Source organism: Brassica oleracea, chromosome C3 (genome assembly GCF_000695525.1).
Source record: "Brassica oleracea var. oleracea cultivar TO1000 chromosome C3, BOL, whole genome shotgun sequence".
In the NCBI taxonomy this organism is placed as follows: domain Eukaryota; kingdom Viridiplantae; phylum Streptophyta; class Magnoliopsida; order Brassicales; family Brassicaceae; genus Brassica; species Brassica oleracea.
This window is the reverse complement of record NC_027750.1, coordinates 63,575,562-63,594,492: the sequence shown is the minus strand read 5'-3', so window position 1 is coordinate 63,594,492 and position 18,931 is coordinate 63,575,562. Positions and strand designations below refer to the sequence as shown.

Genomic DNA, 18,931 nt, shown 5'->3' with positions numbered 1-18,931 from the left:
TCCCAAAACACAAGAACCCACAGGAGACGACAGCTAGAGCCCCACACAAGGACGACTAACAGACATAAGACATGAGAACTCGATCCCACAACTAAGCAAAAGAAATCGATTAACAACTACACTAGAATATTAAGCAATCGACTCAGCAGATTTTAAAAATCAAGGAAGCCAATGACCGGAAATTATCCCTGCATATCAAAGATTGCCACCCGACAACATCCACCTCTAGAACCCAATACACCAAAACCTATCGTTGCTGCACACGCCCGCCAAAAGGATAACGTCCAACAACCTCGAGACTTCGTAACCGGACAAGAATGTTTAAATTGCGTATGAATGTCAGTTTATCTTTTTCCTTTGATCTAATTAAAAAGGGAAAATTAGCAGTCTGTCATATAAAAATCACTTTACACCAACTCATAGGTAGAGAGACAGACGTGCCCCATCCCAATTAGACTTCAACTTGACAGACCTGTAACCTATTCAACATCTCACAGCGCTGTCACATTTACCCTAAAACACCACACCTCTTTCTAGATTTCGCACGTTGGTATATATATTTATATTAATCAGATTCCCCCAAAAATAAACACATCTCTCCACTTTCTCTCTCTACCCTCATCTCTATTTCCAGATCGAACTCGCCTCTCCCCCACAAATGCCTTTGTCACGTTCCCTCCTTTCGCGGAGGTTCTCGATTTCCTTCAGAGACCAAGGAGGGAAGACGGCCCCCGAAGCCGATTCTCACCAACCACCGCCACCGACGACGAAGATGATGCTTCCTCCGCCGGCCGCGGGGTCGTCGTGGTCGGCGATGCTCCCTGAGCTGCTGGGGGAAATCATACGCCGCGTGGAGGGCAGCGAGGACCAATGGCCCCATCGCCGCGACGTGGTGAGTTGCGCCTGCGTGTCGAAGAAGTGGAGGGAGATCGCGCAGGAGATGGTTAGATCTCCGGTTAACTCCGGCAAAATCACTTTCCCTTCTTGCCTCAAATTGGTATGGCTTTTCCCTTCGATTTCGATTGAAAGAATCAATCTTGGGCAATTGAATTGAGTTTTCAATTAGGTCATTGATCAAATGCAAGTTCTTTGATTGGTATTATGTTGATTTTGATTGTTAGGATCATGTTTACTTGCTACTTTTAATTGAAAGTTGTAGACTTTTTTGTAGTGGTGAGTGCTGAACTTTATTCTTTGCTTTGTATTTGGATTACACTTTCTTGATCTCTGAAAAGTGCAAGACTTTTTGATTTTCTCTAGATTTTTTGATTGATTTTTGATCATGTTTGAATGAATAGTTGTTACTGTAATTGAAAGTTGTGGTCGTTAGTGGTGGTGAATATTGTTCTTTGCTTTGGCAACAAGGATGTTGTTCTTACACTTTCTTGGTTTCTGAAAAGTGCAGACTTTTTCATAAGATGATATAGTCTTCTGTAGATTTTGATTTATCTGATACATGTTTGATAGAATATTTGTTACTGTAATTGAAAGTTGGGGTGGTGAGTGGTCGAACTTTATTCCTTTCTAAGCCAATAATCTCAACAAGGATGCTATTCTTGAGTTTACAATTAAGGCATTAATGATTTTTACTCGTTGCCTTGTTACAAGGGTGCTGTTTGAGTGTATTTACCGTGGTTTCTCGCTTTCAATTGAAAATGGGTTACTGAAAGTTGTGAGTTTTCTATGAGATGGATGCAGCCAGGTCCAAGAGAGTTTTCAAATCAGTGCCTGATAAAGAGGAACAAGAAGACATCAACCTTTTACTTGTACCTCGCCCTCACACCATGTAAGCAAATTCGAAATGATTTTTTTGTCTTATTTGGCTGCCTTTGAAACCAGAGTTGGGTTTGATTCTGTCAATCTTGGTGGGGGAAAGATATGACTTTATTTAAAAGTCTGTCTACGTTGGTGTGAAAACGATTGAGTTGAGTTAGTGACTTTCTAGGCGTGTAATTTAATTTGTCACCAAAATGATGCCTTGACTGGGTCACTGAAAGGGACACTCACCCACCCATTGTCATTAATAAGTGAGTTGACTGTGTTGTTGACTTGGGTAATAACAAAGAAGCTTCTGCTCTCTAGTCCTCCTAATAATATAGGAAACAATCAACTTGTGTATTGCCAAAGTTGAACGCAAACTTTTCATTAATCATATGGTTATGTATATCCGGTTAAATTCATCTTTATATGCTTATTAATTTTGTATTTGTTCTTCACCAGCATTCACTGATAAGGGCAAGTTTCTTCTGGCGGCACGAAGGTTCAGGACCGGAGCTTACACTGAGTACATTATATCACTCGACGCTGATGACTTCTCACAAGGAAGTAATGCCTACGTTGGTAAACTAAGGTATTGTTCTTATGCAGACATTTAGTCTCTAGAGATGAGTTTCTTTAAAACTGAGACTCATCTTTTTTTTTATTTGAAACCTCTGTAGATCGGATTTTCTTGGGACCAACTTTACTGTATACGATAGCCAACCACCACACAACGGAGCAAAGCCTTCAAACGGCAAAGCCAGCCGCAGATTCGCATCAAAGCAGATAAGCCCACAAGTTCCAGCAGGCAACTTTGAAGTGGGCCACGTCTCATATAAATTCAACCTATTGAAATCAAGAGGTCCAAGAAGAATGATAAGCACACTCCGTTGCCCATCCTCATCACCACCACCACCATCCGCTGACCAAAACCCATGTGGTGTTGTCACCAAGATGATGAAGAAACCCAACAAAGACGGTTCAGGGTTGACGATACTAAAGAACAAAGCCCCGAGATGGCACGAGCACTTACAATGCTGGTGTCTGAACTTCCATGGGAGAGTGACCGTTGCTTCGGTTAAGAACTTCCAGCTGGCTGCGACCGTCGACCAGAGTCAACCGGGCGGTAAAGGGGATGAAGAGACGGTGCTGCTTCAGTTTGGTAAAGTTGGAGATGACACGTTCACCATGGATTATAGACAGCCTCTGTCTGCTTTTCAGGCGTTTGCTATCTGTCTCACAAGTTTCGGCACTAAACTTGCCTGCGAGTGAAAGAAAAGTGTAATGTTTTGATGTAAAATCATGTGTTAAAAAGGTTTGTGGAAGGAGAAGCACATAATAATATCTAAGTATGAAAACAAAATTGTAATTTTAATGACCCAAAGTCAATATGTATTTGTGTGTATTTTCTTAAATTCTTTTTAATCTCAGCTTCTGTATCAACTGACAGTTGGTGAATTAAATTTGTAAACCGAATGTCTCCATCTAAAAGAAACAAAACGAGTATCCGGTTTAATTGAATTTGTACCGGAACAAAATTAAATTTTGTTGGCGAGTTGAACCAGGAATTCGGGAATTAGGTTTCCGATCATCGGAGTTGCAACAATGAACACCGTCAAAACTAAAACAAACTGCAGAAATTACAGCACTGAGCTCGACATTCGATTAACTTCTCCTAAAATTAGGGTTTCAAATTTTTTAGAACTGAGTCATTTCAAATTCGAACTACGATTAATTTGCGGAGCTATTTCGAACGGATACTCATCCAGAACTTGAACTGCGAGTCGAAAAAACGAAAAACGGTTGAACAGATGAAGAAGAAGAGATCGATTTGAAAAAAAAAATTTGGACCATTTCTCGATTTGTGCGTGTCATCCTTGCGCAGGGGCCATGCTAATCTTCTCTGTATCGTTCCAATTTTATCGGATGTCCCCGAAGGGACAATCACCTTCGTCACTCCGTCCGTATATAAACAGAGCTTATACTTCTCCGATAAACGATGTGGGAGGCAAGCGAAGAAGATGACTACATATTGGGCCTATTTGATGAACTAATAAGCCCATTAGATAACTAAAACACGCTTCTCGTATTCCTTATATAGGCCTCGGTTAGATATTACAAAACCAAAATCAATCATCATATAAGTATATAACCAATCCGGTTCAATTGATTTATAATAATCTTAATTTTAGAGATATCAAAAACTTTCTACCACTTAAATGAAGTTTTGTAGCATTCAAACGTGTTGCTGCGGTCATATCACATGCATCAAACAGGAAAATGACATGTTCCCCTATGAACTAATTGTTTCCGGTTTTTTCACACGAATTTTTAAGTCATGCCAAAAACTACATGAACAGCGGAAAAATGGTTTATTCCCCTATGAACTAGTTGTTCCTGGTTTTTTCACGCACAAACTTTTAAGCCATGCCAACCACATGAACAACACTATCTTTTGGAATTACATACACAAACTATCGATTTTAAATTAATTCCCTTAAAACCGTAAACAGTGTTATTTAAAACTTAACTTGATTTATGACAGGTAGAGAGTCTGTTGAATTTTCTTTTTATTACATTTTATCTTTACTAATATCAAAAGAGGTTTAACATGATAGAAGAATCGAAACATACAACAAATACATTTTTAAGTTGAACATGATAATAGAAAAGTAATAACACGATGTTTTCTAACTCTTTTGCAGGATAGACTGATTCGCTAACTTTATCTATTTTTGTTCTCGGTCCTAAATGATCTTGTGTTCGGCTGTCATCTATTGTGATACATCGCCTTTTGTCACTTAATAGATCAGTGGGTGTGATCCATTTGTTACATCGCTACCCATTCCATATACTCCCGCACCAGGAGATAACATGATTTGTTGTAGTCGATATACGTACCATACATAATTCCTCTAATTGACATTGATAAAAAAATACTAAGTCATTTTATTCATTTTTTTCTTTTTAGTCAACTTCTCTTTTTCTTAATCGTTTTACTCTTCATCTTCAATTGGAGATAAAATTTATTATTCTGTAGAAGAATAAAACGTTTTACATGACGCATAAAGAAAAAAGAGCATCAACTACTAGCTTACCAATCTCCATGTATTGCCACAAGGAACTATAAAATCGGTGCAGTATCTCCAATTGATGATGAAGAGTAAAACGATCTACGAAGAAAATGAGCAATTGACAAAAAAAATAAAATAATAATAATAATAAAACGACGTAGTATTTTTTTATCAACTCAAGTTAAACCCTCTCTATCTGTCATAAACCAAGTTAACGTTTAAATATCACGTTTACGGTTTTAGGAGAATTAATTTAAAATCAATAGTTTGTTTATGTAATTGAGAAAATAGAGTTGTTCATTTGGTTTTTGGCATGACTTAAAATTCGTGTGTGAAAAAGAATAAGCTATTTTCATGTTGTTCACGTGGTTACATGACTTCAAAGTTTGTGTGTGAAAAAAAAGAGAACAACTGGTTCATAAGAAAATATGCAATTTTCCCTGCATCAAACAGCTTTCCTTTTTTGTTTTCTTCGCAATTCACATGTATCAAACTGTTTTCTTCTGATCATACATTTATAATTCAAAAGATCGAAATAATTTTGATAATACTAGTATACTACTAGCTGTTTGATATTCTTTTTCTGGCCAGTTATAATCATGCAATATATTCTTTAATATATTAGACAATTATAATTCAGGACCTCTGAAACGTAAGATGAAATATTATTGATGATAATATTAACTTGATATTCCTTTTTCTGGCCAGTAGTAATTATGTTATATATTTTTTTTAATATATCAGACCATTATAAGATGATAAAAACAAATTCTTCTCTGACCAATCTAGTTGAACCATGTCGGTTCGGTTCACGTTAGCTAGCTCAACGTTATAGTTTGTAACCTAATCGTCGTGCCGTTTTCATCAACAACGTGTCATTGTCCTGTCGTTTTCTATTTTGTTTCGCGTTAGGTCCCCTTATTCTACTCGTATATACGCCTCACAAAAATACATAAACTATTAAGCAGACCAAACATTAGCCAACCACGTGTCTGACTCCTCGTCTGTATCACATCTGTCCCGTTAGATCTCACCACGTCACAAAAGCAGAGAGATTTATTATTACTGGTACAACAATTTTTATTTCGTTTTCAACTGCTTCGTTCCTGACCAGTCGAGCATGGCCTCCACTTTTGTGTGTGTAACTTTTGACTTTTAATACTGTGTTTTCTTACACCATGGTTAGCTAGATCAAGACACGAGTCAATGTACTGAATAAGAAAAAGAGTTGGTATTAGTGAGCAGGATAGACTGATTCGCTAACTTTATCTATTTTTGTTCTCGGTCCTAAATGATCTTGTGTTCGGCTGTCATCTATTGTGATACATCGCCTTTTGTCACTTAATAGATCAGTGGGTGTGATCCATTTGTTACATCGCTACCCATTCCATATACTCCCGCACCAGGAGATAACATGATTTGTTGTAGTCGATATACGTACCATACATAATTCCTCTAATTGACATTGATAAAAAAATACTAAGTCATTTTATTCATTTTTTTCTTTTTAGTCAACTTCTCTTTTTCTTAATCGTTTTACTCTTCATCTTCAATTGGAGATAAAATTTATTATTCTGTAGAAGAATAAAACGTTTTACATGACGCATAAAGAAAAAAGAGCATCAACTACTAGCTTACCAATCTCCATGTATTGCCACAAGGAACTATAAAATCGGTGCAGTATCTCCAATTGATGATGAAGAGTAAAACGATCTACGAAGAAAATGAGCAATTGACAAAAAAAATAAAATAATAATAATAATAAAACGACGTAGTATTTTTTTATCAACTCAAGTTAAACCCTCTCTATCTGTCATAAACCAAGTTAACGTTTAAATATCACGTTTACGGTTTTAGGAGAATTAATTTAAAATCAATAGTTTGTTTATGTAATTGAGAAAATAGAGTTGTTCATTTGGTTTTTGGCATGACTTAAAATTCGTGTGTGAAAAAGAATAAGCTATTTTCATGTTGTTCACGTGGTTACATGACTTCAAAGTTTGTGTGTGAAAAAAAAGAGAACAACTGGTTCATAAGAAAATATGCAATTTTCCCTGCATCAAACAGCTTTCCTTTTTTGTTTTCTTCGCAATTCACATGTATCAAACTGTTTTCTTCTGATCATACATTTATAATTCAAAAGATCGAAATAATTTTGATAATACTAGTATACTACTAGCTGTTTGATATTCTTTTTCTGGCCAGTTATAATCATGCAATATATTCTTTAATATATTAGACAATTATAATTCAGGACCTCTGAAACGTAAGATGAAATATTATTGATGATAATATTAACTTGATATTCCTTTTTCTGGCCAGTAGTAATTATGTTATATATTTTTTTTAATATATCAGACCATTATAAGATGATAAAAACAAATTCTTCTCTGACCAATCTAGTTGAACCATGTCGGTTCGGTTCACGTTAGCTAGCTCAACGTTATAGTTTGTAACCTAATCGTCGTGCCGTTTTCACCAACAACGTGTCATTGTCCTGTCGTTTTCTATTTTGTTTCGCGTTAGGTCCCCTTATTCTACTCGTATATACGCCTCACAAAAATACATAAACTATTAAGCAGACCAAACATTAGCCAACCACGTGTCTGACTCCTCGTCTGTATCACATCTGTCCCGTTAGATCTCACCACGTCACAAAAGCAGAGAGATTTATTATTACTGGTACAACAATTTTTATTTCGTTTTCAACTGCTTCGTTCCTGACCAGTCGAGCATGGCCTCCACTTTTGTGTGTGTAACTTTTGACTTTTAATACTGTGTTTTCTTACACCATGGTTAGCTAGATCAAGACACGAGTCAATGTACTGAATAAGAAAAAGAGTTGGTATTAGTGAGATGTTTTAAAATGATTCAGAAGCGGAAAAAGAAAAACGAAATGATAATAACTATCACCTGGTCCATTAATTACTCCATGTTTGTTACAAAATTACAAAAAAAATACTAATATTGTTTTCTTATCTTGTCTTTTAGCCACAGCAAGATCATAGCATTTCACATGGTCCAAGATTATCAGAAAACCTAACCAAAAGGATTTAAACAACGACTCTTTACATGTTGAAATCAAGAATCAACTCTTCTTCTTCATCTTTCTCAAAAAAAAAAAGCCTTCTCTTCAACTCGTTGCCCTCTTCTTCTTCAACTTCGCTTGTTTCGGATTTGGGTCTCAATCCCACGGCCTCTTCGAATACAACAGAGAGTGGCTTCTTGTGAGGTTCCGATGAAGAAGCGATGGTTCTGCAAATGGTCGAAGGCTTGAGGAGGGTCTTGAGAAAGGATTGGTTTTGGAGAATGATTTGAGCAGGATCGCCATTGAAATCAACAAGAGAGATGAGATTTGGCGGATTCAGTGATTAGTATTGTGAGATCTGATCAATAAGAAAGAAAGCCATTGAAGCACCTGGACCTTCCTCTAATTTTACTTAGATGGATACGCCCAAGGGTTTAGAGAGGGTCTTAGAAGGAGCTAAGACAGACAGAGGAGGAAGCCGTTCTCCTAAACCAGAATAACCAAACTGGGAGATTCCGGTTTACTTTGATTTGAACCGGAAAATTGGCTTAATTGGCGAGTCGAACCAAGATTTGGGGATTAGGTTTCCGATCATCGGTGTTGCAACAATGAACACCGTCAATTTCGCCGTCAGAATTTTAAAAATGCAGAAATGAGGGCTTTGAACTTTTACACGACTGAGCTCGACATTCGATTAACATCGATTAAAATTAGGATTTAAATATTTTAGAACTGAGTCGTTTCAAATTCGAATTACGATTAATTTGTGAAGCTATTTCGACCGGATACTCATCCAAAACTTGAACTGCGACTCGTGAAAACGAGAAACCGTTGAACAGATGAAGAAGAAGGGATCGATTTGAAAAAAAAAATTTGGACCATTTCTCAATTTGTGCGTGTCATCCTTGCGCAGGGGCCATGCTAATCTTCTCTGTATCGTTCCAATTTTATCGGATGTCCCCGAAGGGACAATCTCCTTCGTCACTCCGTCCCTATATAAACAGAGCTTATACTTCTCCGATAAACGATGTGGGAGGCAAGCGAAGAAGATGACTACATATTGGGCCTGTATGATAAATGATTAAACCCATAGAATAACTTAGCTAGGCCCGGCCCGGTTAGATACTAAAAGATCTAAATCTTTCTTCGGTTTTACTAGGCCCAAAATTTATCACTGTCTTGTCCTTCTTCGATTGAAAATGATTTTCCAAACCAGAATACTTCTGCATCAAATACAATCCGGTTCAGTTTGATTTATACCAATTTTATTTTGGAGCTATCAAAACCATTCTGCGATTTAACATTGAATTTTGTGGAAATGCAAACTTGTATCATGTAGTTGTCTTTTACAAAACTCTAGAGAGATTGTTTCAAACAGTTGCTTGTTATTATGATTATATTAACCTCTCTGCCTCCACTTGTTTAAACGTAAGCGAAATTTTATAGATTTTTATGGCTTCTTTCGGGCCATGGAACTGATTCTAGTTAATATATAAACGTAGCTTTACATGAACGGTGTGGATAGGAATTATGATGTTGTTGCAGTATAAAAGGCATCTTTCTGATTCTTTATTATTGGATCTATTATAATGAACGGTTTTTTTATTCCATCAAATTCTTATGCAACATATCTTGAAGGTTCCACCTTATTTCACATTCAATTATATATTATGCAATATATATTCCAAAAACTTCAAATATTTTTATGTTGGGATAAACTTGAAGTTAGCTTGAGTTGCAAGCTATCCTAATCACATAAGGATATGATTTACTAAAGTGATTAGGAAATATATGATTTGTGTTTATCTTATAGGAGTAGGAGTTTCCTAAGTTCTATATAAGAGGATACCGATATGTGGTTAATCCTATGAGTTTATATATGAGTGATTGTGATTGAAGGTTTTGAGTGAGTTTTATCCTTTGAGTGATTAATAAGAATCTGATACTTATTAAACGTGTTCTTGAGTTTGTGATCTTGCAAAACCCTGAGATAATATTTGGTATCAGAGCAATACAAAGATTACTTAGAGTTGAAACTACACACACACAACCATGGGCGATGTGAAGGAAGAATCCGCGATGAGTAAAGATGCTAGACCCTCCTCTGTCAAATTTCCGATGCTATCTTCTTCAAATTACACCGTATGGTCCATGAGAATGAAGATAGCACTTAAAGTTTGTAAAGTTTGGGAAACAATCGATCCTAGAAACAAAGATGAAGAGAAAAACAATATGGCTATTGCGTTTCTGTTTCAGTCTATACCCGAAGCATTGATCCTACAAGTAGGTGACATAGACACGGCTAAGGGAGTATGGGATGCAATAAAAACGCGTCATGTTGGAGCTGAGAGAGTTAAAGAAGCTAGGTTACAAACCCTAATGGCAGAATTTGATAGATTAAAGATGAAAGATGGAGATACAATTGATATTTTTGTTGGGAGACTATCAGAGATCTCGTCAAAATCTGCTTCGTTGGGGGAGATGATAGAAGAACCTAAATTGGTAAAGAAGTTTTTGAAGAGCTTACCAAGGAAGAAGTATATTCATATAGTTGCTTCCCTTGAACAAGTTCTCGATCTAAACACAACGACGTTTGAGGATATGGTTGGGAGATTGAAAGCGTATGAAGAAAGAATTTGTGAGGAAGAAGATGAGCAGTCTGATGAACAAGGCAAACTAATGTATGCCAATTCTGAAGGTCAACAAACTGGTTACGGTAACTCTAGTGGAGCTAGAGGAAGAGGACGAGGAGGACGTTCTGGCTGGAGAGGAAGAGGCCGCGGTAGATATGGGAACTTTCATAGCCAAAGAGATGCGTACAAGACAGTACAAGGACGTGATCTCTCCCACATCACATGTTTCAACTGTGATAAACAAGGGCACTACGCGTCTGAATGTCCTGATAAACAGGGACTTAAGCTTCAAGAGACAGTTGAAACTAAAACAGAGGAAACACAAGAGGCTGACGAGTTAATGATGCATGAGGTTATCTATCTCAATGAAAAAAAGTCAATCCAAGCGTGTTTGATACTAACCTTGATGCTAGGGACGTATGGTATCTAGATAATGGAGCTAGTAACCATATGAGCGGCAACAGAATGTTCTTTGTTACACTTTATGAAACAATCACCGGAAAAGTGCGGTTTGGAGATGATTCTCGTATTGACATAAGAGGAAAAGGATCAATTCAGTTCATGTTCAAAGGAGGTGAGAAAAAGATATTAGGTAACATGTATTATATTTCGGGACTCAAAAGCAATATAGTGAGCTTGGGTCAAGCCACTGAAGCTGGTTGTGAAGTTCGAATGAAGGAAGATCAACTTACTCTGTATGATCGTGTTGGAAAGGTGATGATAAGGACAACTAGAACGAAGAATCGTCTATACAAAGTCACTCTCGAAGTAGATAGTCAGGACTGCCTCCAAATCACAGCAAAGAGTGAATCATCAACGTTGCACGCACGCCTTGGACACATCAACACTGGTACAATGAAAGCAATGATCAATACAGAGTGAGTAATTGGCATACCAGCACTCACTGTTGAAAAAGAAACATGTATGTCTTGTTTACTTGGAAAACAAACAAGAAAGTCCTTTCCTCAAACAACTATGTACCGAGCCACACGACCTCTCGAACTAGTCCATGGCGATCTTTGCGGCCCTATCACACCACCAACTCATGCGCACAAGAGATATGTTTTTGTACTAATCGATGACTACTCCCGGTATATGTGGACCATATTACTACAAGAAAAAAATGAAGCGTTTGAGAAGTTTAAGAACTTCAAGGTACTGGCAGAACAAGAAACAAAGTCTGAGTTGAGAACATTTCGGACAGATAGAGGTGGAGAGTTCTGTTCGAATGAGTTTGTTGCGTTTTGTGAGAAGAATGGTGTTAACAGACACTTGACGGCACCGTATTCACCCCAACAGAATGGGGTTGTGGAGAGACGAAACAGAACGCTCCTAGAGATGACTAGAAGTATACTAAAACACATGAAGGTACCAAATTTCTTGTGGGGCGAGGCTGTTATACATTCTACATACCTGATCAATCGTATCTCAACAAAGACACTAGATGGGAAGACACCATATGAAGCCTTGCGAAGCAAGACACCTAACATCGCTCACCTTAAGGTATTTGGATGCATCTGTTATGCTAAAACCAATAAGATAGGACAGAAGAAGCTTGACCATAGGTCTAGGATCCTTGTTCATCTTGGAACAGAACCAGGCTCCAAAGCCTATCGGCTACTCGATCCTACCAAGGAAAGGATAGTAGTCAGTCGTGATGTTGTTTTTGATGAAAATAAAGGATGGAACTGGACTAATGGAGAGTCAGCTCAAGATGACGACAGTGATACCTTCACGTTTGAAGTGAAAGGAACAATTAACGGAACAGAGAGCAAGGAAACTGATGAGATAACTCAACCAGAGATCGAGTCAGAGACAGATGATCGTGGAGATGAAGAGATGATGAAGATAACAGTAGTGACAATCAAGATGAGCAGCCACGCCTAAGACGATCATCAAGAACGAGCACCAAACCTGCGTATTTCGACGATTACGTTCTTATGGCTGAAGCAGAATGTGAGCGTCTCTTATCTATAGTGAATGATGAACCTTGGGACTTCAATGAAGCCAAGGAACTAAAAGTATGGATTGATGCCTGTGAAGATGAGATTTTCAGTATAGAGAAGAACAACACATGGGAACTTGTTGACCTACCTATGGGAGTAAAGCCTATTGGCTTGAAGTGGGTGTTTAAGATTAAACGAAGCGCAGATGGTACTATCATTAAGTATAACGCACGACTTGTTGCCAAAGGCTATGTCCAGAAGCAAGGAGTTGATTATGATGAAGTCTTCGCACCAGTGGCTCGCATTGAAACCATTCGTTTAGTGATTGCTCTTGCAGCCTCAAAAGGATGGGAGATACACCATCTCGATGTTAAGACTGCATTCCTTCATGGAGAATTAAGAGAAGAAGTGTTTGTCACTCAGCCAGAAGGTTTTAAGGTTGCAGGTAAGGAGAATAAAGTCTACAAGCTAAAGAAAGCTCTCTACGGATTAAAGCAAGCCCCCCGGGCCTGGAATGTCAAGCTTAATGCGATCCTGCGTGAGTTCAAGTTTCAGAGATGTTCAAAAGAGCCGTCTTTATATAGGAAGGAAGAAAAGGGTGGAACGCTTGTTGTTGTGTTCTATGTGGATGATCTACTAGTCACGGGATCATCTTTGCATTTGATTCACCAATTTAAGAAAGAGATGGCGTCTAAGTTTGAGATGAGTGATCTCGGGAAATTAACGTACTACTTAGGAATTGAAGTGTGTCAAAGTCAAGAAGGCTTTACCTTGAAACAAGAAAGATATGCTCGTAAGATCCTTGAAGAATGTGGAATGGATACCTGCAACTCGGCGTCTATACCTATGGACTTTAACGTGAAGCTGTCAAGATCTATTGAAGAGAGGAGTATTAACGAAAGAGACTATAGAAGAAGCATTGGGTGTCTGCGTTGCTTGCTTCACACGCGTCCAGACCTGTCCTTCAGTGTCGGAGTACTAAGTAGGTACATGCACGATCCTAAGAAATCACACGGTGCTGCTCTTAAACAAGTGATGCGGTATCTTCGGGGAACTGTGTCTCTTGGTCTTGTGTTCGAACAGTCCACGAGCTTGGAACTAATAGGTTTCAGTGATAGCTCTCACAACGTTGACAATGATGATGGTAAAAGTACTACAGGACATGTGTTTTATCTTAATAGAAGTCCAATAACATGGTGCTCGTGCAAGCAAGAGATTGTGGCTCTATCATCTTGTGAAGCCGAGTTTATGGCGGCGACAGAGGCAGCAAAACAGGGAATATGGCTTCAGGAACTTTTGGGTGAAGTTATTGGACAACCGAGTAAAAGAGTAGTCATAAACGTCGACAACAAGTCTGCAATAGCTCTTACTAAGAACCCAGTGTTTCATGGACGAAGCAAACATATTCATAGAAAGGTTCCATTTTATTCGTGAGTGTGTTGAGAATGATCTAGTGGAAGTCAAGCATGTTCCTGGGAGTGAACAACGAGCAGACATATTGACAAAGTCTCTTGGAAGAATCAAGTTTGCTGAGATGAGGAAGATGATTGGTGTTCAAATGGTGAGTGAAGATAACTTCAAGTTTAAAGGGGAGAATGTTGGGATAAACTTGAAGTTAGCTTGAGTTGCAAGCTATCCTAATCACATAAGGATATGATTTACTAAAGTGATTAGGAAATATATGATTTGTGTTTATCTTATAGGAGTAGGAGTTTCCTAAGTTCTATATAAGAGGATACCGATATGTGGTTAATACCTATGAGTTTATGAGTGATTGTGATTGAAGGTTTTGAGTGAGTTTTATCCTTTGAGTGATTAATAAGAATCTGATACTTATTAAACGTGTTCTTGAGTTTGTGATCTTGCAAAACCCTGAGATAATATTTTATACATGGTCGAAATTCATACCAATAGTTTGATACGTCAGTCAGCGCTTGGATTTTGCGATAATAGGTTTTAAGATAATTCAAGACATGATCATTGATAGAGAAAACATTCCGAATCACAGTGAAGTCACCTTAAGTAACATTTCAATGATAAATGAAAGTAGAGGTGCCGATACGTAAGCCATGATGTTGATATGAAAACTGGCACCATCAATTCAAATAATTGTGTAATCTGCTAATAGGTCACTTGGACATCAAACATGTTAATACATCGATCAAATCTACACTTGATACATAAAAATCCACCAGGGTTTCAAATAATTTGAGACTGTTTTGATTTTTGTATGATATATACTTAGATATATAGCTTTTTAGTAAGATTTAACTGTAATTATAGCTAAAAAGCGATTAAACAAACTATACAACTTTAACATTTCAAATTTTGTTAGATGCTTTGTAGTTAAAGGTATATCTTGTGTCCAACTGTGTATTTGGCCGTTTTTAACGGCATTAATCACACGACTCTGCTCTACATCTTTTGGTGACTTGGAACCACGACCGTATTGCTTAACATGCAGCATCCCACGAAGAAAAGGTTTTCAAAAGGATCGATGCCGTATAAAAAGGAAAAAGGTGTTTAAAGGAGCAAAAGATGTTTCACGCCTAGCTTTTCTTTTTTTCCAAAACTCTTATTGATAATGGACTTTAGTTATCATCTCTTATACGTCAACCAAGTTATCAGCTAACAACTTCTCGATATATATATTAGTTTTGGTGACTTACAAGTAACAACAAAATATTAATGCATCCCTTCTCTAGTTTATGCAACATTGTGTGTATATATAATATATATATTTACTATAATTCAGCACCTAGCCGTATATATTTCTAAGAAAAACTAAGACGCCACAATACATCACACATGAAATGTATCGAAGGAAGTCAGATGCATAGATCAGTTTCATGCATGCCTCTACAGCCACTACAAGAAAAATGCGTATTGATAGCACATTGTGATAGCTTTGTTTTTCAAACTGCTATCAAAGATAAATTTTTCGATTTTGGTATACATTAATAGCAGTTAATTAAAGTTATCGTGAAAAATTAGTAAGCGGGAATAAAAAATGACGCATACCGCCCATACTTACATGAAATTGAGACAAAACTGTGAAATACCAAACTTTTCTCTCTTTACTATGATAAATTCTCTACTTAAAGATGCAAAATTTAGTTTTGACAAAAAAAAATAGAGTCACCAAAAAAAAACTTCTCTCTCTCGACAAATCTCACTTCTTATCTTCTTCGATGTATATCTCCCTCTCACTTTCTCCAGATCTTACTTCTCTTCTTAAATGATTCTCATTTCTCCTCTTCTTTCAAAAATAGTTTTGGGGTATTGTGTTCTCTCTGTGTTTCAATAAATCTAGGGTTTCTAATTCCCTTTCTTTCCTAGGGTCTAAAACACGAGAGACAAAAGAAAAGAGAGACGAGACGAAATGGAGATAGAGAGGAGAGAGAGCTTGTCTCCGATAACCAGAGCTTGGGTTGGGTGGGGTCTTGCTTTGTCTCCGCCGTTTTTGCCTCAGCTTCATAGATCCGCCGTGTTCAAGTTCCGCCGCTGCTTGTACCTTTTTCAGCACTTGTCTCGAGAGAAGAGTTTGAGTCAAGCGATAAGAGAAGGCAGAAGATGGAGACAAGGGAAGAGACACCCTGCCATTCGAGCTGGCAATCTAAGGTACGTTTGTCTCCACTCTCGTGTTCTTGATATAGAGAAGTGAGCTTGACGGCGGATTTGTGGTATGTGTTTGCAAGATACAGAGGAGATGGAGATGGGGAGAAGAAGAAGAGCCGGAGAAAACAGAGGTGGAGTTTCAGATTCAAAACGAGAGAAAACACAAGAGCAAGGTATATCTCGATCTTCTTATATAATCGTATACCATTGTCACTAGGATTATAAGGGTTTCTCTGTTTTTTCAGGAAGAAGAAGATGAGAATGACAGAGTGGCTGTAGGCGAGGAACTCAGGTACTTAGAGAGTCTGTCTTGAACAAAAACACTTCCTTTTTTGTAAAACTTAACAAGTTCGATATCTTGTTCATTGATTCACTGTCTTTTGTCTTAAGATCTAGAGGTGTGTGTCTGCGAGAAGTTATGAATATACACAAGATCTTGATTCTTATAAGGAATCTTTGTTGATTTCTCAAGACCTGTTCGTTCAATTGCTTTAAAGAATCAGCTTTATGCTGCTGTTGGTTCTCTGTTACTAACTACCATCTTCTTCTTCTGTAGTAAGTAGTGGTCATCTCATTCTTCTTTGCATATATTAATCTTCAATAATCTTCTTGCCTTCTTGTTTGCGGTTTAGTAGTGTTTGATTTTTTTTTTGCAGTTAAAGAAGTGAAACATAACGTAGAAGAAGAAGAAGACAAACATGGAGATGATGTTGAACTGATTCTACTCTACTTTGTACATTCTGACATCTCATCTCTTCTTCACCAAGTCCTTGCTTACTTCCTGCTCTTGTCCACACAAACCAATATGTTATAGGACTCGTATTCTATGATTTAGGGAATATTTTTCGGCAAAAATTATTTCACTAAGTCCTCGTGTTCAAGGGCTAGATTCTGAGCTTAGTGTTGACTGTGTTCTCTCATATGTTAGGAAGTAAGAATGCATGCGCTGCTGGTGGAATGGCGAGTGAAGAAGTTGGCGAGGAAGTACCTTTTATTCTATGGTTTTCTACTGTCTTTTGCTCCTTGGTTTGTGTAACATGATTTTATTACTGACTGTGCCTTGTACATTTCTGTTTGCAGGTATGTCTCTGTCTTTCAATGATTAAATCAAGAGTTTATGTTAATTGAACATGTTAAGGACTACTTTCAGAGCAGCAGCAAAGTCAGAAACTTCAAAGTGATGGCTCTCCAATCTGATAACATCACAATCAATAGAGTTGAGAGTCTTCTCAAAAGACACCAAACCTTTTACTGACCGGATCACTGCTGAGTACATCTGGTATGGTATATAACCCGTAATTTTTTCATAGACCTGATTTGTCAATGAGTGGTGTGGCCTATGTTTTTTATCCCATTTCTTATGATGGTTCGAGTACAGGACGAGCACCTGGAGAAGATACTGAAGTGATTCTCTAGTAAGACTTTTCTCAAGGTAATGTTAACATTTCACTCTTTTCATTAACTCATATTCGTGTACTGATACTGTTGTTCTTCAGTCCTCAAGGTAATGATGTGTGTTTGTTTCTTTCTGGTTCTGTCAGTGTTGGTACTAAATGAAGCTGAGAAGCTCTCACGAGAAGCACACTTGCCATCTCATCTTATGCTGTAACAGTTCTGACAGTCCCTCAGCAAGATGACCGGGTCTTCTCTCGTTTTCGTTTAGTAACAAGTTTGGTTTCTGAATCTTTAAATTTCAGCTAACTATAGATTTGTGTCTGAATTTGCAGGCAGATGCATACACCAACGAAGTTTATGTATTGTGGCATGATCTCAGAAGTGGTAGGCGGTTTGATACGTACAGCGCTTATACAAACGTAGACGAGAAAGCTCTAACTGCATAAAACCTTAAGGTACATTTCTAAAAACTTTCTTTCATAATATTATTTCAGGACATGTAGTTAAATACAAACACGACAAACAGAACATGTCAGTTTCATAACTTCAAGAGATTACTTAATTTCTGTCTAATCAGAATTCTGAATTTCCTAAAGAAGAAAGTATATATCCTAGGAAAATTGCTACAGAATATATGAACTTTTATGTAATTAGTCTTCTGTTGTTATAAAAAGTTGTTATAAACTTATATATGTCCTTGTGGTTGATATATTTTAAATAATCTAAACTTATAAACCCTAAGAAAATTATATGAAAATAGAAATTGTTGAGAATATGCATCTCTAACTGTAAACGAAATTCATATTCCATTTTTCCATCTTATTTGATTTCTTAACTTCCGTAAAAATGTATTCATTCCTAAAACATGTCAAGCGCACAGTATGAGCTAAGAAATAATTTGATGAAACTAAGAGCATGATTATCCCTAGAAACCCATAAAATTTCTTAAGTACACTTTAATGACTATTTAACTATTAAATTTTAGCTAAAGACCTTAGTTAAAAATCACCTAATTTCTGTGCTACAATGGTAGTTTCTTAATTTGAGTTTCTTAAAAAAAAAAAAAATTTAACTCTGCATACAAAAGCATACACAAGTCTGTGAGTAATCTTAAAAAGGCCTGACTACAAACATGACACGAAGATCTTTAAACCATGCAGTGGAAATTGTTTAATATGAAATATGCACGCAACTATTAAAACAGCAACATACAACAAAACAATATGCGAGTTTTGCCAATCTAATACTAAGCTCAGTAGGAACATAAATGTTGCCACTTTAGTTAAGGATATTACCTGGCTCGAAAATTTCTTTTCTTTCAATATTAGATACATAGTTGCAAGCAGCAGACAGATTCCATGACCCCAGTCACCAAACATAACAGCAAACAGGAAGGGGAAGGTAACAATTGTGAATAGAGTAGGATTGGCTTCCCGATATTTAGCTACACTGCAAGTAATGATCAAAGAAGATCAGTGA

The 18,931-nt window shown here is 37.2% G+C and overlaps 2 protein-coding genes across 2 annotated transcripts; both read left to right on the top strand.

Moving 5' to 3' along the window:
- Positions 1 to 577: 577 nt before the first annotated feature.
- LOC106328019 (tubby-like F-box protein 7) lies at positions 578 to 3,175 on the top strand. Its single transcript, XM_013766367.1, has 4 exons — positions 578 to 997; positions 1,699 to 1,786; positions 2,221 to 2,350; positions 2,439 to 3,175. Exons 1-4 carry the CDS (start codon positions 659 to 661, stop codon positions 3,028 to 3,030), a joined length of 1,149 nt encoding a protein of 382 aa, XP_013621821.1. The 5' UTR covers positions 578 to 658; the 3' UTR covers positions 3,031 to 3,175.
- Positions 3,176 to 9,912: 6,737 nt separating this feature from the next.
- LOC106331217 lies at positions 9,913 to 11,375 on the top strand. The gene is made up of 2 exons (XM_013769535.1): positions 9,913 to 10,882; positions 10,924 to 11,375. The coding sequence occupies exons 1-2, from the start codon at positions 9,913 to 9,915 to the stop codon at positions 11,373 to 11,375; spliced, it is 1,422 nt and encodes a 473-aa protein (XP_013624989.1).
- The last annotated feature ends 7,556 nt before the right edge of the window (positions 11,376 to 18,931 follow it).

Bases quoted from the DNA above. Each gene is read 5' to 3' on its own strand.
- LOC106328019 (XM_013766367.1), top strand. From the start codon at position 659: ATGCCTTTGTCACGTTCCCTCCTTTCGCGGAGGTTCTCGATTTCCTTC. The intron at 1,787-2,220 runs GTAAGCAAATTC...GTTCTTCACCAG, and splicing joins GTACCTCGCCCTCACACCAT to CATTCACTGATAAGGGCAAG. The intron at 2,351-2,438 runs GTATTGTTCTTA...AAACCTCTGTAG, and splicing joins GCCTACGTTGGTAAACTAAG to ATCGGATTTTCTTGGGACCA.
- LOC106331217 (XM_013769535.1), top strand. From the start codon at position 9,913: ATGGGCGATGTGAAGGAAGAATCCGCGATGAGTAAAGATGCTAGACCC. The intron at 10,883-10,923 runs GTTTGATACTAA...TATGGTATCTAG, and splicing joins AAAAAAGTCAATCCAAGCGT to ATAATGGAGCTAGTAACCAT.